Genomic DNA, 12555 nt, shown 5'->3' with positions numbered 1-12555 from the left:
GGTCACGTGCTCGCACACTGCACTCCTTAACTATCTGAATGAGATAAAAAATAAAAAAGTAATATAGTAAATAAAAGCTTTTATTCCATTGGAAATATGATTAATAACATACACAATAAATTATACCCAGCCAGTGTTTATGATAGGCCTACTGTCTGTGTGTCTGGGGATCCATATGTGTTGTGGAGGTAGTCTATGACAGCAGCGGTGCTATGCAGGGAGTTGAACACCTTTCTCTCGGGTTGGGAGCTGACCCTCTCCAGCATGTAGATGAGGTGCTGGTGGAAGCAGGTGAAGGGGGTCCCCTGGTTCGTGGCGAAGTCCACCCAGTCCCACACACACTCAAGAGGGGTCTCATTGTAGCCAGCGAACATGGCCGGGTTGGACAACAGCCCCCGGGCTGCCATCACACCTACAGGACAAGGCACGTGAGGTGGGAAGTGTCTTGAGTGAGCCATTTAACAATAAAGATTCTGTATTGATATATTCTATCTTTCTCAAATTATTTCTGTGAATGGAACCTCTAGCTACCCATTTATGTACTTACAATGAATATATGTTAAGATGACACAATAAACAGATAATGATTTCCCTGGAGGGAATGAGAGGTTACAGAATAAATGCAGATGAAAAGCAGATAGTGTTTACGATAAGGAGTAAACAGTGGGCTATGCAGTTCTATGAAAATCAACCATGACAGTGGCTCCCCCCCAGAAACCCCCCATGTTGTGGTTTATTTTCATTGCACTGCCCAGCTTGTCATTGTGGATCACTTTGGCCTATATAAGGGGATTTAATATGAAGCTATTTCAAGCGTGTCTTTCCCATAGAAATAACTACACATGTGTAGTTACTAAGGATCTGTCTCATATGACACCCTATTCTCATACAGAGTGCACTATTTTTGACCAGAGTCCTGTGTGACTGCCTTTGGAGTCTCTGGTCACAAGTAGTGCACAATATTGGGAATAAAGAATCAATTGCGATTTGCACAAATTGAACTGACCATCAACTCCAGTGAGCTGGTGAGTGGTCTCCACATCTCGGAGGGTCTTTATGTCTCCGTTGGCGACGACAGGGACCGACAGGCTGTCCTTGATGGTCTTGATAGCGTCAAAGTGGACCGGCTGGTGGCGCTCCTCTGCGGTCCGACCATGGACCGTTATCCAGGACACCCCTGCCGCCTCTGCCTTCTGACACAGGTCCACCGTACGTCGCAGGTCCTTGTGAATTCTGGGAAAAGAGAGAAGAAACAACAACTACAAAAGGAACTTCGTGACACTTAGGTTGTTTGCAAAATAAAGCTTTACAAGCTCTTTTGTCATTGGAGTAAAAGTGAAACAATTATATTTGGTGATATAATCACTCTTACCGTATTTTGATGGAGGCTGTGTAGTTAGGATTGTCCACTTGGTTCCTGACATGTCGAACCATGTCTTTGACCAGCTCAGGTTTGTTGATAAGGCATGCCCCGTAGCCTTCCGACATGGCCCACCGCTGGGGACAGCCACAGTTGAGGTCCACTCCATCAGAGAAGGGTGCGACCACACAGGCTGCATCAGCCAGGGTCTGGGCATCACTGGCAGCAAACTGCACAATCAGAGGACGGTCAGCTGATGGGAGAGACAGAGAGCAATAAAGTTGGATTTAATTGACAGCAAATTGACAGTCTCCACACATCAAGACACCACGTCCCTATAGTTTGAGAGGCATCTAATATTTCCTTGAAGGAAAAAAAAGTGATCTCATATTACCTTCATTAGTTGTAAATTCACTGTCTCTGGCTTTGACAGAACGCATAAAGTCAGGAGCAACTATCATTGGAGTGAAGCAAATGTCACAGTCAAATTTCCTCACCAGTGACCTGAATGCCAACCTGGAAAAGTTGAAAATAAACGACGAGTTATAGCTATTGCTCAACCTACTTCAGCTATCTGCACAAAACCCAACTGCTGAACAAGTCATTGAAAATGTACCAAGATCAGACAATCTTACTTTGAATACCGGACCATAGGAGCACAGATTTTCAGAACTTTCCCTTCCGCAAACATGTCCATCATGTTGGTGGTCGTCATTTTCATAGACCGTACAGTATGTTTTTAATCACTGAAGTGAGCTAGCCAGTTAGCTAGCTAGCTAGCTAGATTGGCATGGCAATGCTTTTCTTTCCACAGTCGAAACTGTTTGTTGCATGCAGTTTATGACCTATTCTAACGTTGATGTGACTAGATAACGTTCATGTTTAATGTAATTAAGCTAGCTAGTTAGCTAAAGATGACAAACACCCAAATGCAAAGAATAACACGCGGTATGTTAGTGGGCGTGTCCTCCGAACAACCTTTCATGTTTTACCTTTGAACCTAAAAAGGATTTAAATATTATTTTTTATGTATTTATTTGATAAGTAACGTTATAACAATGAACTTTGATACAAATACAGATAATTTGATAATTTATTAAGAATAATAAAATGTTTGGTTTGGTTCATTTCCTGTCGCTGAAATTCTACGTCATCGTGTGATGAAGTGGCAAACATGGATGGTAGTAGAGAAGCTTCAACGAATTCACTGCTAAATGATGGTAAAATGCTATATTTTAAGTACTTTTCTGTCAGTCAGTTTTACTTCACGTAGGTGTATGTTTTTTTTTATTTAGCTTGGTGTATCAGCCCCGTAGTCGTTTAGGAATGAGAGCTACCGAGTTGACTGTGCAGTCCATCATTGACAATTTACAGCAAGGCACCGTAATCGTTTCTGTTTGCAATACTTTTCTTTGCTTGTGATAAAAAAAGTGTCTTTTTTGTGGATTTTTTGGATCAATTCAGCAAATCATTACGTTTCATATTTCATCCTATATGTACATGTAATTTCATTACATTTTAACAATATATATCAATGTCTGTAGGGCCGTGATCATTGGCCATTTACATAACACAATAGGTTTGAAGGGTGCGCTCCAATAACTATAAACAATAACTGATGGCACGCTCTCCCAATCGCAACAGATAGTTCAGATGAAAGGTAACAGATTCGGTGGATTTACGTTGATTCATGGACGCACAGAATGTCTGGATTAGACGGAGTTGAGGAAGAGAAAGCAGCGAGGTTGGGTGGTGTCGATGTCCTCCTTTTAATGATTTGAGTTCTGTCGGTCATTTCCACCTGACCTAATTAAAGCGCCCCTGGCCCAGCTGAGCAAGTGGCCATGAATTAAAGGATGATTCCACCAACTCCATGGGCCTTTCTACAGTCCCTGTGCCCAAGAACATTAAGGTAACCTGCCTAAATGACTACTGACCCGTAGCACTCACGTCTGTTGTCATGAAATGCTTTGAAATGCTGGTCATGGCTCACGTCAACACCATTATCCCAGAAACCCAAGACCCACTCCAATTTGCATACCGCACCAACAGATCCACAGATGATGCAATCTCTATTGCACTCCACACTGCCCTTTCACACCTGGACAAAAGGAACACCTATGTGAGAATTCTATTCGTTGACTACAGCTCAGCGTTCAACACCATAGTGGCCTCCAAGCTCATCACTAAGCTAAGGACCCTGGGACTAAACACCTCCCTCTGCAACTGGATCCTGGACTTGCTAATGGGCCGCCCCCCGGTGGTAAGGGTAGGCAACAACACATCCGCCACGCTGATCCTCAACATGGGGGCCCCTCAGGGGTGAGTGCTCAGTCCCTTCCTGTACTCCTTGTTCATTCATGACTCCAACACCGTCATTAAGTTTGCTGATGACACAAAGATGAGACAGCCTATAGGGAGGAGGTCAGAGACCTGACCGTGTGGTGCAAGGACAACAACCTCTCCCTCAACATGATTTAAGACAAAGGAGATGATTGTGGACTACAGGAAAAGGAGGACTGAGCACTCCCCCATTCTCATCGACAGGGCTGTAGTGGAGCAGGTTGAGAGCTTCAGGTCCTTGGCGTCCACATCACCAACAAACTAACATGGTCCAAGCACACCAAGACAGTCGTGAAGAGGGTATGAGAAAGCCTATTCCCCCTCAGGAGGCTGAAAAGATTTGGTATGGGTCCTCAGATCCTCAAAAGGTTTTACAGCTGCACCATCAAGAGCATCCTGACCGGTTGCATCACTGCTTGGTGTGGCAACTGCTCGGCCTCCGACCGCAAGGCACTACAGAGGGTACATCTCCCGGGCCAAGCTTCCTGCCACTCAGGAATTCATAACCAGGCGGTGTCAGAGGAAGGCCCTAAAGATTGTCAGAGACTCCAGCCACCCTAGTCATAGACTGTTCTCTCTACTACCGCACAGCAAGGGGTACCGGAGCGCCAAGTCTACTTCCAAGAGGCTTCTAAACAGCTTCTACCCCCAAGACATAAGACTCCTGAACAGCTAATCAAATGGCAACCCAGACTATTTGCATTGGCAACACAGACTATTTTCATTGCCCCCCCCACCCTCTTTTATGCTGCTGCTACTGTTTGTTATTATCTATGCATAGTCCCTTTAATAACTCTATCTACATGTACATATTACCTAATTTACCTTGACACCGGTGCCCCCGCGCATTGACACATTGACTCTGTACCAGTACCCCCTGTATATAGCCCCGCTGTTATTTACTGCTGCTCTTTAATTATTTGTTATTCTTCTCTTTTTGTTGTTGTTGGTGTTTTCTTTCAACTGCATTGTTGGTGAAGGGCTTTTACGTAAGCATTTCACTGTAAGGTCTACACCTGTTGTATTCGGCGCATGTGACAAATACAGTTTGATTTGATTATATACAGTATATTTTTTACATAAATGCACTGTAATTGAAGTTTAAAACGTCAATGTTTTCTCTCTGCTTCGTGGCAAAATGTGTAGAATTGGTGTATATTAGCTTTAAAGCTGCAACAACAAAACATCTCTGTGCCCCATGACAAAATGTTTAGAATTGCAGGAAATTAGCCAAGAGGCGGCCCTTTTTAAATGTTATTTTCCCCGGCCCGAGGCTAGATTGGTCCGGCCATGCACTTTAGACGTCACGGTAAAACTCATTGTAGACTATTTGTTTGTGTAATGATTATGAGGGTGTCCCTGATGAATTTGCTATCACAAAAGGGGTCCCCAGCCCCAAAAAGTTTGAGAACCTCTGTGCTGGAATATATGCTGTCATTGTAGTGCTGTAGACATTCCATAGGGGGCGCTGCTGTCACACAATTGGATATAAGCATCAGAGCATCTCTCAGTATTGAAGTGATTGTGGTCTATTTGAACAGAGAATAATGTTTTGTTGCATAAAAGCCAATCATATTTTTGTGTCGTGATATTGAGTGAGTTGTTTGTGTGTTGTTTCTCAGGGGTCCTGCAGATGATGCAGACCAGGATCGCTGCTCTGCAGGGTGCTGTGGACAGGTAGGTTAACCACTGATCTAGGACCAGATTCACATACCCCAAATCTCAACCTTAACTATTATGGTGATGAAGAAACATCTTATCCTGTATCAGTGGTTAGGTGCGCTATCTACCTACTCCAAGCTTATAAGACCATAACACATCATCACAGGGAATGATCAAGGCAAAATATGACCCTTTTGTGTTTAGTTTTTTTAATTTAACCTTTTTTAACTAGGCAAGTCAATTAGGAACAAATTCTTATTTACAATGTCATCCTAACCCGGACGATGCTGGGCCAATTGTGTGCCGCTCTATGGGACTCCCAATCACGGCCGGTTGTGATACAGCCTGGAATCGAACCAGGGTCTGTAGTGACTCCTCTAGCACTGAGATGCGGTGCCTTAGACCGCTGCGCCACTTGTGTTCAGAGACCCTCAATAAATCAGACCTCTAATAACAGCGCTCAACCTATTTGTTTTATCTCGTAGGATAAGGACAAAGATCGTTGACCCCTACAATAAGATTGTAGCCAGGACTGCCCAGCTCGCCAGATTGCAGGTATCCATCCATCTCCTTGTGATTTGAGAGGCATAATACTCTCTGTTGTGTTGATGGTGTTGTATTATTATATGGTCTGGGACTGAGGCTCAATAGCAGGGGGAAGATTGCCTCTCTAGTGTTCATTATTATCAGCACTCTGACAGCATCTCTACTTCTGCACTGGACTTGATTTCCATGTTTATTGGAAAGACATCTGAGGTAGAGAAATGGATCGACAGCATTTTCTTGGGTTTTTATTGTCTCTCTGCCCATTTTCAAGATAGGTACTTCAAGTTAGGCGCTGTACATATTGTCAAGGTCACCTAATGTCTCCTGGACAGTTTCCAGGATCCTCCTGTTTTAAATTGTAAAGATGACAATAACCCAGAGTCTTATAGAGGTCTATATTCCTGTATATGGCTCTAGGATGTCCTCTTCTGCCCTGTCAATACAATGTAACTATAGAAGGTGTCGGTGTCTCATGCCGTACTGATATGACTGCTCTGTACTCAATGGTTTACAACAAAGATACTGTGTGTTTTATTGACCGTTAACACAAATATTATATGACCCCTTTTACTCTTGTTGCACATGCCTGCCATTATGCAATCACTCCCCACCACTTTGGAGAAAGGCATATTTATAAAGGTGATTTATGGAACTGTGCTTTTGGAGGCTGAGCGTTCTTCATACCAGGATTCCTATCTGTTATGTAAAATGCATCTCTTTTTCTTGGTAAATCCTCCACTAAATTATACATATAGGCCACATCGTTTACAACGTTATCTCAACCTTGATCCTGTTCTCAGATTCAAGATGCTATCTTACCCCATGATATCACCATTGAGATTTTTAATCCACCATGCTATCAGTGCCCCCCCCCCCCCCCCCCTGTTTAGAAGAAATCAATAAAAAGCAATCGGGTGTTTTTAAAAGGTTGAATTTCTACCCCTGTTAAAATAAGACTTCTTCTTGTGAGCAAACTGACCCTGTCCTGTCTGAGGCTGGGTAGCCACGTCTAGATAGAGAGCGAAATAGACTCTCTAGGTTTACGGGCTCTCAGTCCACACACGCACACTGCCTCCACACTGCAGCTCTGTCGTCTGTGGAGTTGAGGGGAAGGCTTTTTAAAAATGGATGGAATATGGCTTCAGTCCGAAAGGTTACTGTGATTCTAACTGGCTCCTTCCTCTCCCATGGCTCTGGCTCTGTGTTAGCTCTGTCTGTCTTCTGATGCTCTCGCTCTCAGCTTTGTGTGTGTGTGTGTGTGTGTGTGTGTGGTGTGTGTCTGTGTGGAGTGTTATCATTGTTCTGCACCACAGACATGCATCCTGCAGAGAAGATGCTAGTAGCAGGCAGGCATGCCAGGCTATAAAAGACACCTGGGAGCCAGAAATCTTTCTGATTGAGAGGGGGTCAAATACTTATTTCCCTCATTAAAATGCAAATCAATTCATAACATTTTTGACATGCGTTTTTCTGGATTTTTGTTGTTGTTATTCTGTCTCTCACTGTTCAAATAAACCTACCATTAAAATGATAGACTGATCATTTCTTTGTCAGTGGGCAAACGTACAAAATCAGCAGGGGATCAAATACTTTTTTCCCTCACGGTACATATTCTTATTCATTCCTTTACACTTGTGTGTGAAAGGTAGTTGTTGTGAAATTGTTAGATTACTTGTCGGTCGGAACTAAAAGCACAAGCATTTCGCTACACTCGCAATAACATCTGCTAACCATGTGTATGTGACAAGACGATTTGATTTTAGGGTATGTGTTTGTATTCTGCCCGTCTGTCTGTGTATGTTTCTGTCTGTGTGTGTGTTTCTGTCTGTCTGGGTCTGAAGGAGACCGGTAATGATCGGACTATAAATCCAGGGGGAATAGGAGAGTGCTTTGTTTATATTTTAGTCTAGTGTTCGCTCACAAAATGGCAGCTTCTCGGGCCACGCACAGATAAAGCATTCACACAGTCACAGAGGCTCAGGGGACAGACCCGAGGTCTCAGCTGCATCGTTTACTAAACCCAAACACACTGCTGACCTCTCTGTGTCCTTCAGCCCCAGACACAGCTCCACAATGCTGGTAGACACACAGTTATTATTACCACTATTACTATGCCCATGGTTGGCGTCATTGTTACTATATAGGCTACTATAGGAAACTAAATACTTGGAAATATCAACAGTGATTTGATTAGAGATCATTTCCAATGAGTGATCTTCAGTCAATTATGACAAAAGAGGATCGTTACATATTAGATTTGACGTTCACTCACATTTTGTCATATAGATTCAGAAAGACTGGTTCAGATGGGGTTGTATTTTGTTTTGGTTATATATTTTCCTATTTTTCCCAGGTGGCGTGTGACCTGCTGCGAAGGATCATCAGAATCCTGTACCTGTCCAAGCGTCTGCAGGGCCAGCTCCAGGGGGGAAGCAGGGAGATCACCAAGGCTGCCCAGAGCCTCAACGAACTGGGTGAGCGACCGTTGCCTGTTCACCTCTGATGCACTGTACTGACAGGGCTGCTCAAAGCCTCAACAAACTGGGTACTGTAGTACTGACATGGTTAACTCACCTCATTTGGGCCTACTGTAAAGACAGTGTAGATCAGGGATAGGCATCGCTAGTCCTGGAGTGTTTTTGATTTAACCGACCTGGAATGCCAGGTGTGTTGAATTTAGCCAATCATTGAACTGATCAATTCGCTCAGTTGATCAGGTGTATTTGGAACAAAATCCTGCAGTACCTGTGGCACTCCAGGGACAGGGTTGCTTTCCCCTGGTGTAGATGGGGATGAGGTCACCAAGGCTGCCCGGATCAGCCTCAACAAACTGGGTGAGTGACCCTGCTCATTCACTCTAATACTACTGACACTAAGGTGAAACTCCACTCATTTAGGCCTCCTGTAGAAGGTGTAGGTGGTGCTGAGATCACCAAAGCTACTCGGAGCCTCAGAGCTGGGTGAGTGACTTGTAGGAAAATGTTTGTACTCTAGGTTGAAGGTGCTCTTTGGTGAAGGGTAATCAAAAAACATGGAGTGCTCTTCATATTATTACTTTTTTTGGAAAGATTTTGTTATATTGAATGTGCTGTTTATAATAAAGACATTTTAATTATATGAAGAGTGCCTTTGTCCTCCGTGTTCTTTTAAGAACATTCTGATTTGACTCTGGGACACTGCTTACGTCTCACTATAGCCTCAGCTTAGAACACAATAGGTTGGTAAATGCTGACGTACTCTTCACTGATTGGTGTAGTCACTTGAAGGTCACTGTTTTTTAATTTAGTACATTTTATTTAACCTTTATTTAACTAGGCAAGTCGGTTAAGGAAAAATTCTTATTTACAATGACGGCCTATCCTGGACGCAATTGTGCGCCGCCCTATGGGACTCCCAATCACGGTTGGATGTGATGCAGCCTGGATTCGAAACAGGGACTGCAGTGATGCCTCTTGCACTGAGATGCAGTGCCTTAGACCGCTGCGCCACTCGGGAGCCATGTAAGGGCGCCATGTAAGGCTCCCGAGTATGTACGGTTACTCAGGCTGGCTTTGGCTTAAATCAAACCAATGATTGACTGACAGACAGACCCAATGTTCAAAGAAACCCAATTTTCCTTGATTATATAAAGAAACAGCACTTTTTAACTACTAATAGTTTGATAAATAGCTTTACTGCAGGAAGTAGATCCCAAACTCATTATTCATTTCTGCTGCACAGGAACAAGATGATATTATCCCACAGTGCGGATGTCCTAGTATTTACTTTAAGGTGTTTTTGGAGTGCAGTGTTGGCTAAGCAATGCACAGGGCTTGATTAATACCTGACCTATAGGCCAGGCTATAGTCTGTAAATATATTACCCTTCTCTCTTTCTGTGACAACAAGATAGCTGTGTTTTCCCCACAAATGGATTTTAAAATGTTATACCATCGGAAACGTTTTTTTTTCCCTGGAAAGAGGAGAGAGTCTCGCTGGACACCGCAGCAGGCCCCTGCGAAACAATCATAGGGGCAGGCAGACACTTTCTTTACAGGAATCATGAGGATAATGCACTTTACTGTTTGACCAAATCATGGTTTTTGCATCCTAAAAAAATAGGAAATTTTTGAGTGACCATGTAGAATGTGCAGCTCGCACCGATGCGACCACTTAAAAAAAAATGTTACTCGCACAGCCAACTCAAAGAGCTCCTGAGCCAACTTTGACTCCCGAGTGGCGCAGAGGTCTAAGGCACTGCATCTCAGTGCTTGAGGCGTCCCTACAGACACCCTGGTTCGAATCCAGGCTGTATCACAACCCGGCTGTGATTGGGAGTCCCATAGGGCGGCGCACAATTGGCCCAGCGTCGTCCGGGTTTGGCTGGTGTGGGCCATCATTGTAAATAAGAATTTGTTCTTAATTGACTTGCCTAGTTAAATAAAGATGAAATAAAATAATAAAATAAAAAAGGGGCGCAAAATGCGACTAAATGGTTGCAGTCTGTAGGCCTGTTTTCAGGTATTCATGTGGTTGATTATCCCATTCATAGATGCAAACTACTTTAGCGCCTATTGACGATAGAAACTTCTGACCGGAGGAGTTTTGTTAAGAGCCCCAATGCTTACTCTAAACATTAATATACATCACTTGTGGTACTGTTTTGGAAACACAAAGAACGCATTTTTCATATCAACAAGAAGTAATTTTCAAAAAACAAAAGGCAAATTAATACACACCTTTTTCTAGGGTTTAGGGTTACTGTTTCCGCACGGCCATATCTCCATGTTACAGCGCTTGTTCACGGAAGACACAGCCAATTAGCACAGGTGGTGGCCTGTCTAGCATGCTCTGAACACCTGTGTGTAAGCTAACTGGGGAGGAAGTGTAGTGTAGTGTATGGATCTGTGCAAAACTGCTACAGGAAGTATCTTTTTATTTTTTATTTGAAAGATTCTTTCTCGCTGACATGAAAGATAAGGGGCATATTAGCGTATGTTTTGAAAACCGTTGCGAAAGCGATGGTTGAAGTTTCTAAATGTTAAAACACATTGTCGGAATTGTAGTTGACACGGAGCCAAATGTGGACGAATGTAATGGCTGAAAACCCTACATACGGAGAAGAAGGGTTTTCGAGAGCTCGGGGTTGATTTGCTTGTGCTCAATATTCTACATTTTAGTTACCGTAATTTCCAGACTATTAAGCGTACCTGAATATAAGCCGCACCCACTGAATTTAAAAAAAAAAGAAGATTTTGAACATAAATAAGCCGCACATGTTTATAAGCCGCAGGTGCCTACCGGTACATTGAAACAAATGAACTTTACACAGGCTTTAACGAAACACGGCTTGTAACAAAAATAAATAGGCTTTAACGAAACACGGCTTGTAACAAAAATAAATAGGCTTTAACGAAACACGGCTTGTAACAAAAATAAATAGGCTTTAACGAAACACGGCTTGTAATAAAAAATTTGCAGTAAGCTTTAGTTGTCTTTTTGCACCGAGTCAATTCCTCACGCTGCTGTTTCCAACGTCTTATCATCGACTCATTAAGACCAAGCTCCCGTGCAGCAGCTCTATTTCCTTTTCCAACAGCCAGATCAATCGCCTTCAACTTGAAAGCTGCATCATATGCATTTCTCCGTGTCTTTGCCATGATGAGGGTGACAAAATGACTACCGTAATCAGAATGATGGGAAGTTTGAGAGCGCCCGATTTAATCTAAAAAGTAAACAAAAAAGTTGTTTGACCTTAACCCGTTCGGCAATTTCATTGGTCTAATGAAAGCTTCATGCCGCCAAAAAACTGAGCACGTTACAGAATTGTTTAATTTTATTTTTTTAAATTGAAAGCGGGAAAAATCCATATATTAGCCACGTCATTGTTTAAGCCGCGAGGTTCAAAGCCTGGGAAAAAAGTTGCGGCTTATAGTCCAGAATTTACGGTAGTTAGTTAGCTATAAAGTCATTCAGGGATGCAATTTACCATTCAGTGTATGGATAAGGTATTGTGTATGGTAGGAACACCAGGCCATGGTATAGTCTCTGTATAGATTGTAATTGGTTTGGTATGAAATTAACCATGAAATAAGATCTTGTTTTTTAATGTTGAGCAGTGTGACTATCTCTGAACGTCTCCCAAATGGCACCCTATTCCCTATGTAGTGCGCTACCTTTGACCAGCTCCCTTTTGGAACCCTATGAGAGCCCTATGGGCCCTGGTCAAATGTAGTGCACTACATAGGGAATAGGGTGTCATTTGGAACGCAACTTCAGTTATCACTGATTGTACCAAACGCAAGCCAAGTAGGCTAACAGAGAACAAGATGCGTTCTGTGGCGGTTTTCTACACTCTGTGCTGGTGACTCAACACTGAATCTAGTACTCTGTCTGCCAAGTTCACTATGCAAATGTGTTTATATGCTGTGGTTGGAGGGACTTTTAACATTAACAATAGTCTTCATTATACTGCAGTCCCTTGACAGGGATTCCAGTGAATTTCTCCTCAGAAAGTCTCATTGCATTTAACCAATGCAGGGAAAGAGAGGAGGTAGAGAAAATCAATGTCCCTTTCAGAAATCGCATTGTACATATTTATTAGTTCTACTCCTGTTTCTCCATGCATGTGGATCATGTGGCTTTTATAAGAGCTAGTGTACACAC

General features: G+C 42.9%; 2 protein-coding genes across 2 annotated transcripts in view; one reads left to right on the top strand and one right to left on the bottom strand.

Moving 5' to 3' along the window:
• Positions 1-62: 62 nt before the first annotated feature.
• On the bottom strand, positions 63-2325 carry dus4l (dihydrouridine synthase 4-like (S. cerevisiae)). Its single transcript, XM_014153007.3, has 5 exons — positions 1996-2325; positions 1755-1876; positions 1373-1613; positions 1007-1233; positions 63-412 (listed from the first exon to the last, which is right to left on the bottom strand). Exons 1-5 carry the CDS (start codon positions 2079-2081, stop codon positions 138-140), a joined length of 951 nt encoding a protein of 316 aa, XP_014008482.1. The 5' UTR covers positions 2082-2325; the 3' UTR covers positions 63-137.
• Positions 2326-2514: 189 nt separating this feature from the next.
• Positions 2515-12555, top strand: part of LOC106576112 (conserved oligomeric Golgi complex subunit 5) — a 105832-nt gene continuing 95791 nt past the window's right edge. The window contains 4 exon segments of the mRNA XM_082963851.1: positions 2515-2580; positions 5326-5380; positions 5851-5920; positions 8265-8385. Coding sequence (XP_082819977.1) covers positions 2535-2580; positions 5326-5380; positions 5851-5920; positions 8265-8385 — 292 coding nt within the window. The 5' untranslated portion in view covers positions 2515-2534.

Source organism: Salmo salar, chromosome 17, assembly GCF_965601325.2.
Source record: "Salmo salar chromosome 17, fSalSal1, whole genome shotgun sequence".
NCBI lineage: Eukaryota > Metazoa > Chordata > Actinopteri > Salmoniformes > Salmonidae > Salmo > Salmo salar.
The sequence above is the reverse complement of the archived record's forward strand: the minus strand, read 5'-3'. Positions and strand labels throughout refer to the sequence as shown.

What these genes read in the sequence shown, in the direction of transcription:
- dus4l (XM_014153007.3), bottom strand. Translation starts at nt 2,081, where the DNA reads ATGAAAATGACGACCACCAACATGATGGACATGTTTGCGGAAGGGAAA. An exon ending in TGAATTTACAACTAATGAAG is followed by an intron (nt 1,614 to 1,754) that starts GTAATATGAGAT and finishes CTCTCCCATCAG; the next exon opens with CTGACCGTCCTCTGATTGTG. An exon ending in CCAGCTCACTGGAGTTGATG is followed by an intron (nt 413 to 1,006) that starts GTCAGTTCAATT and finishes CTTGTCCTGTAG; the next exon opens with GTGTGATGGCAGCCCGGGGG.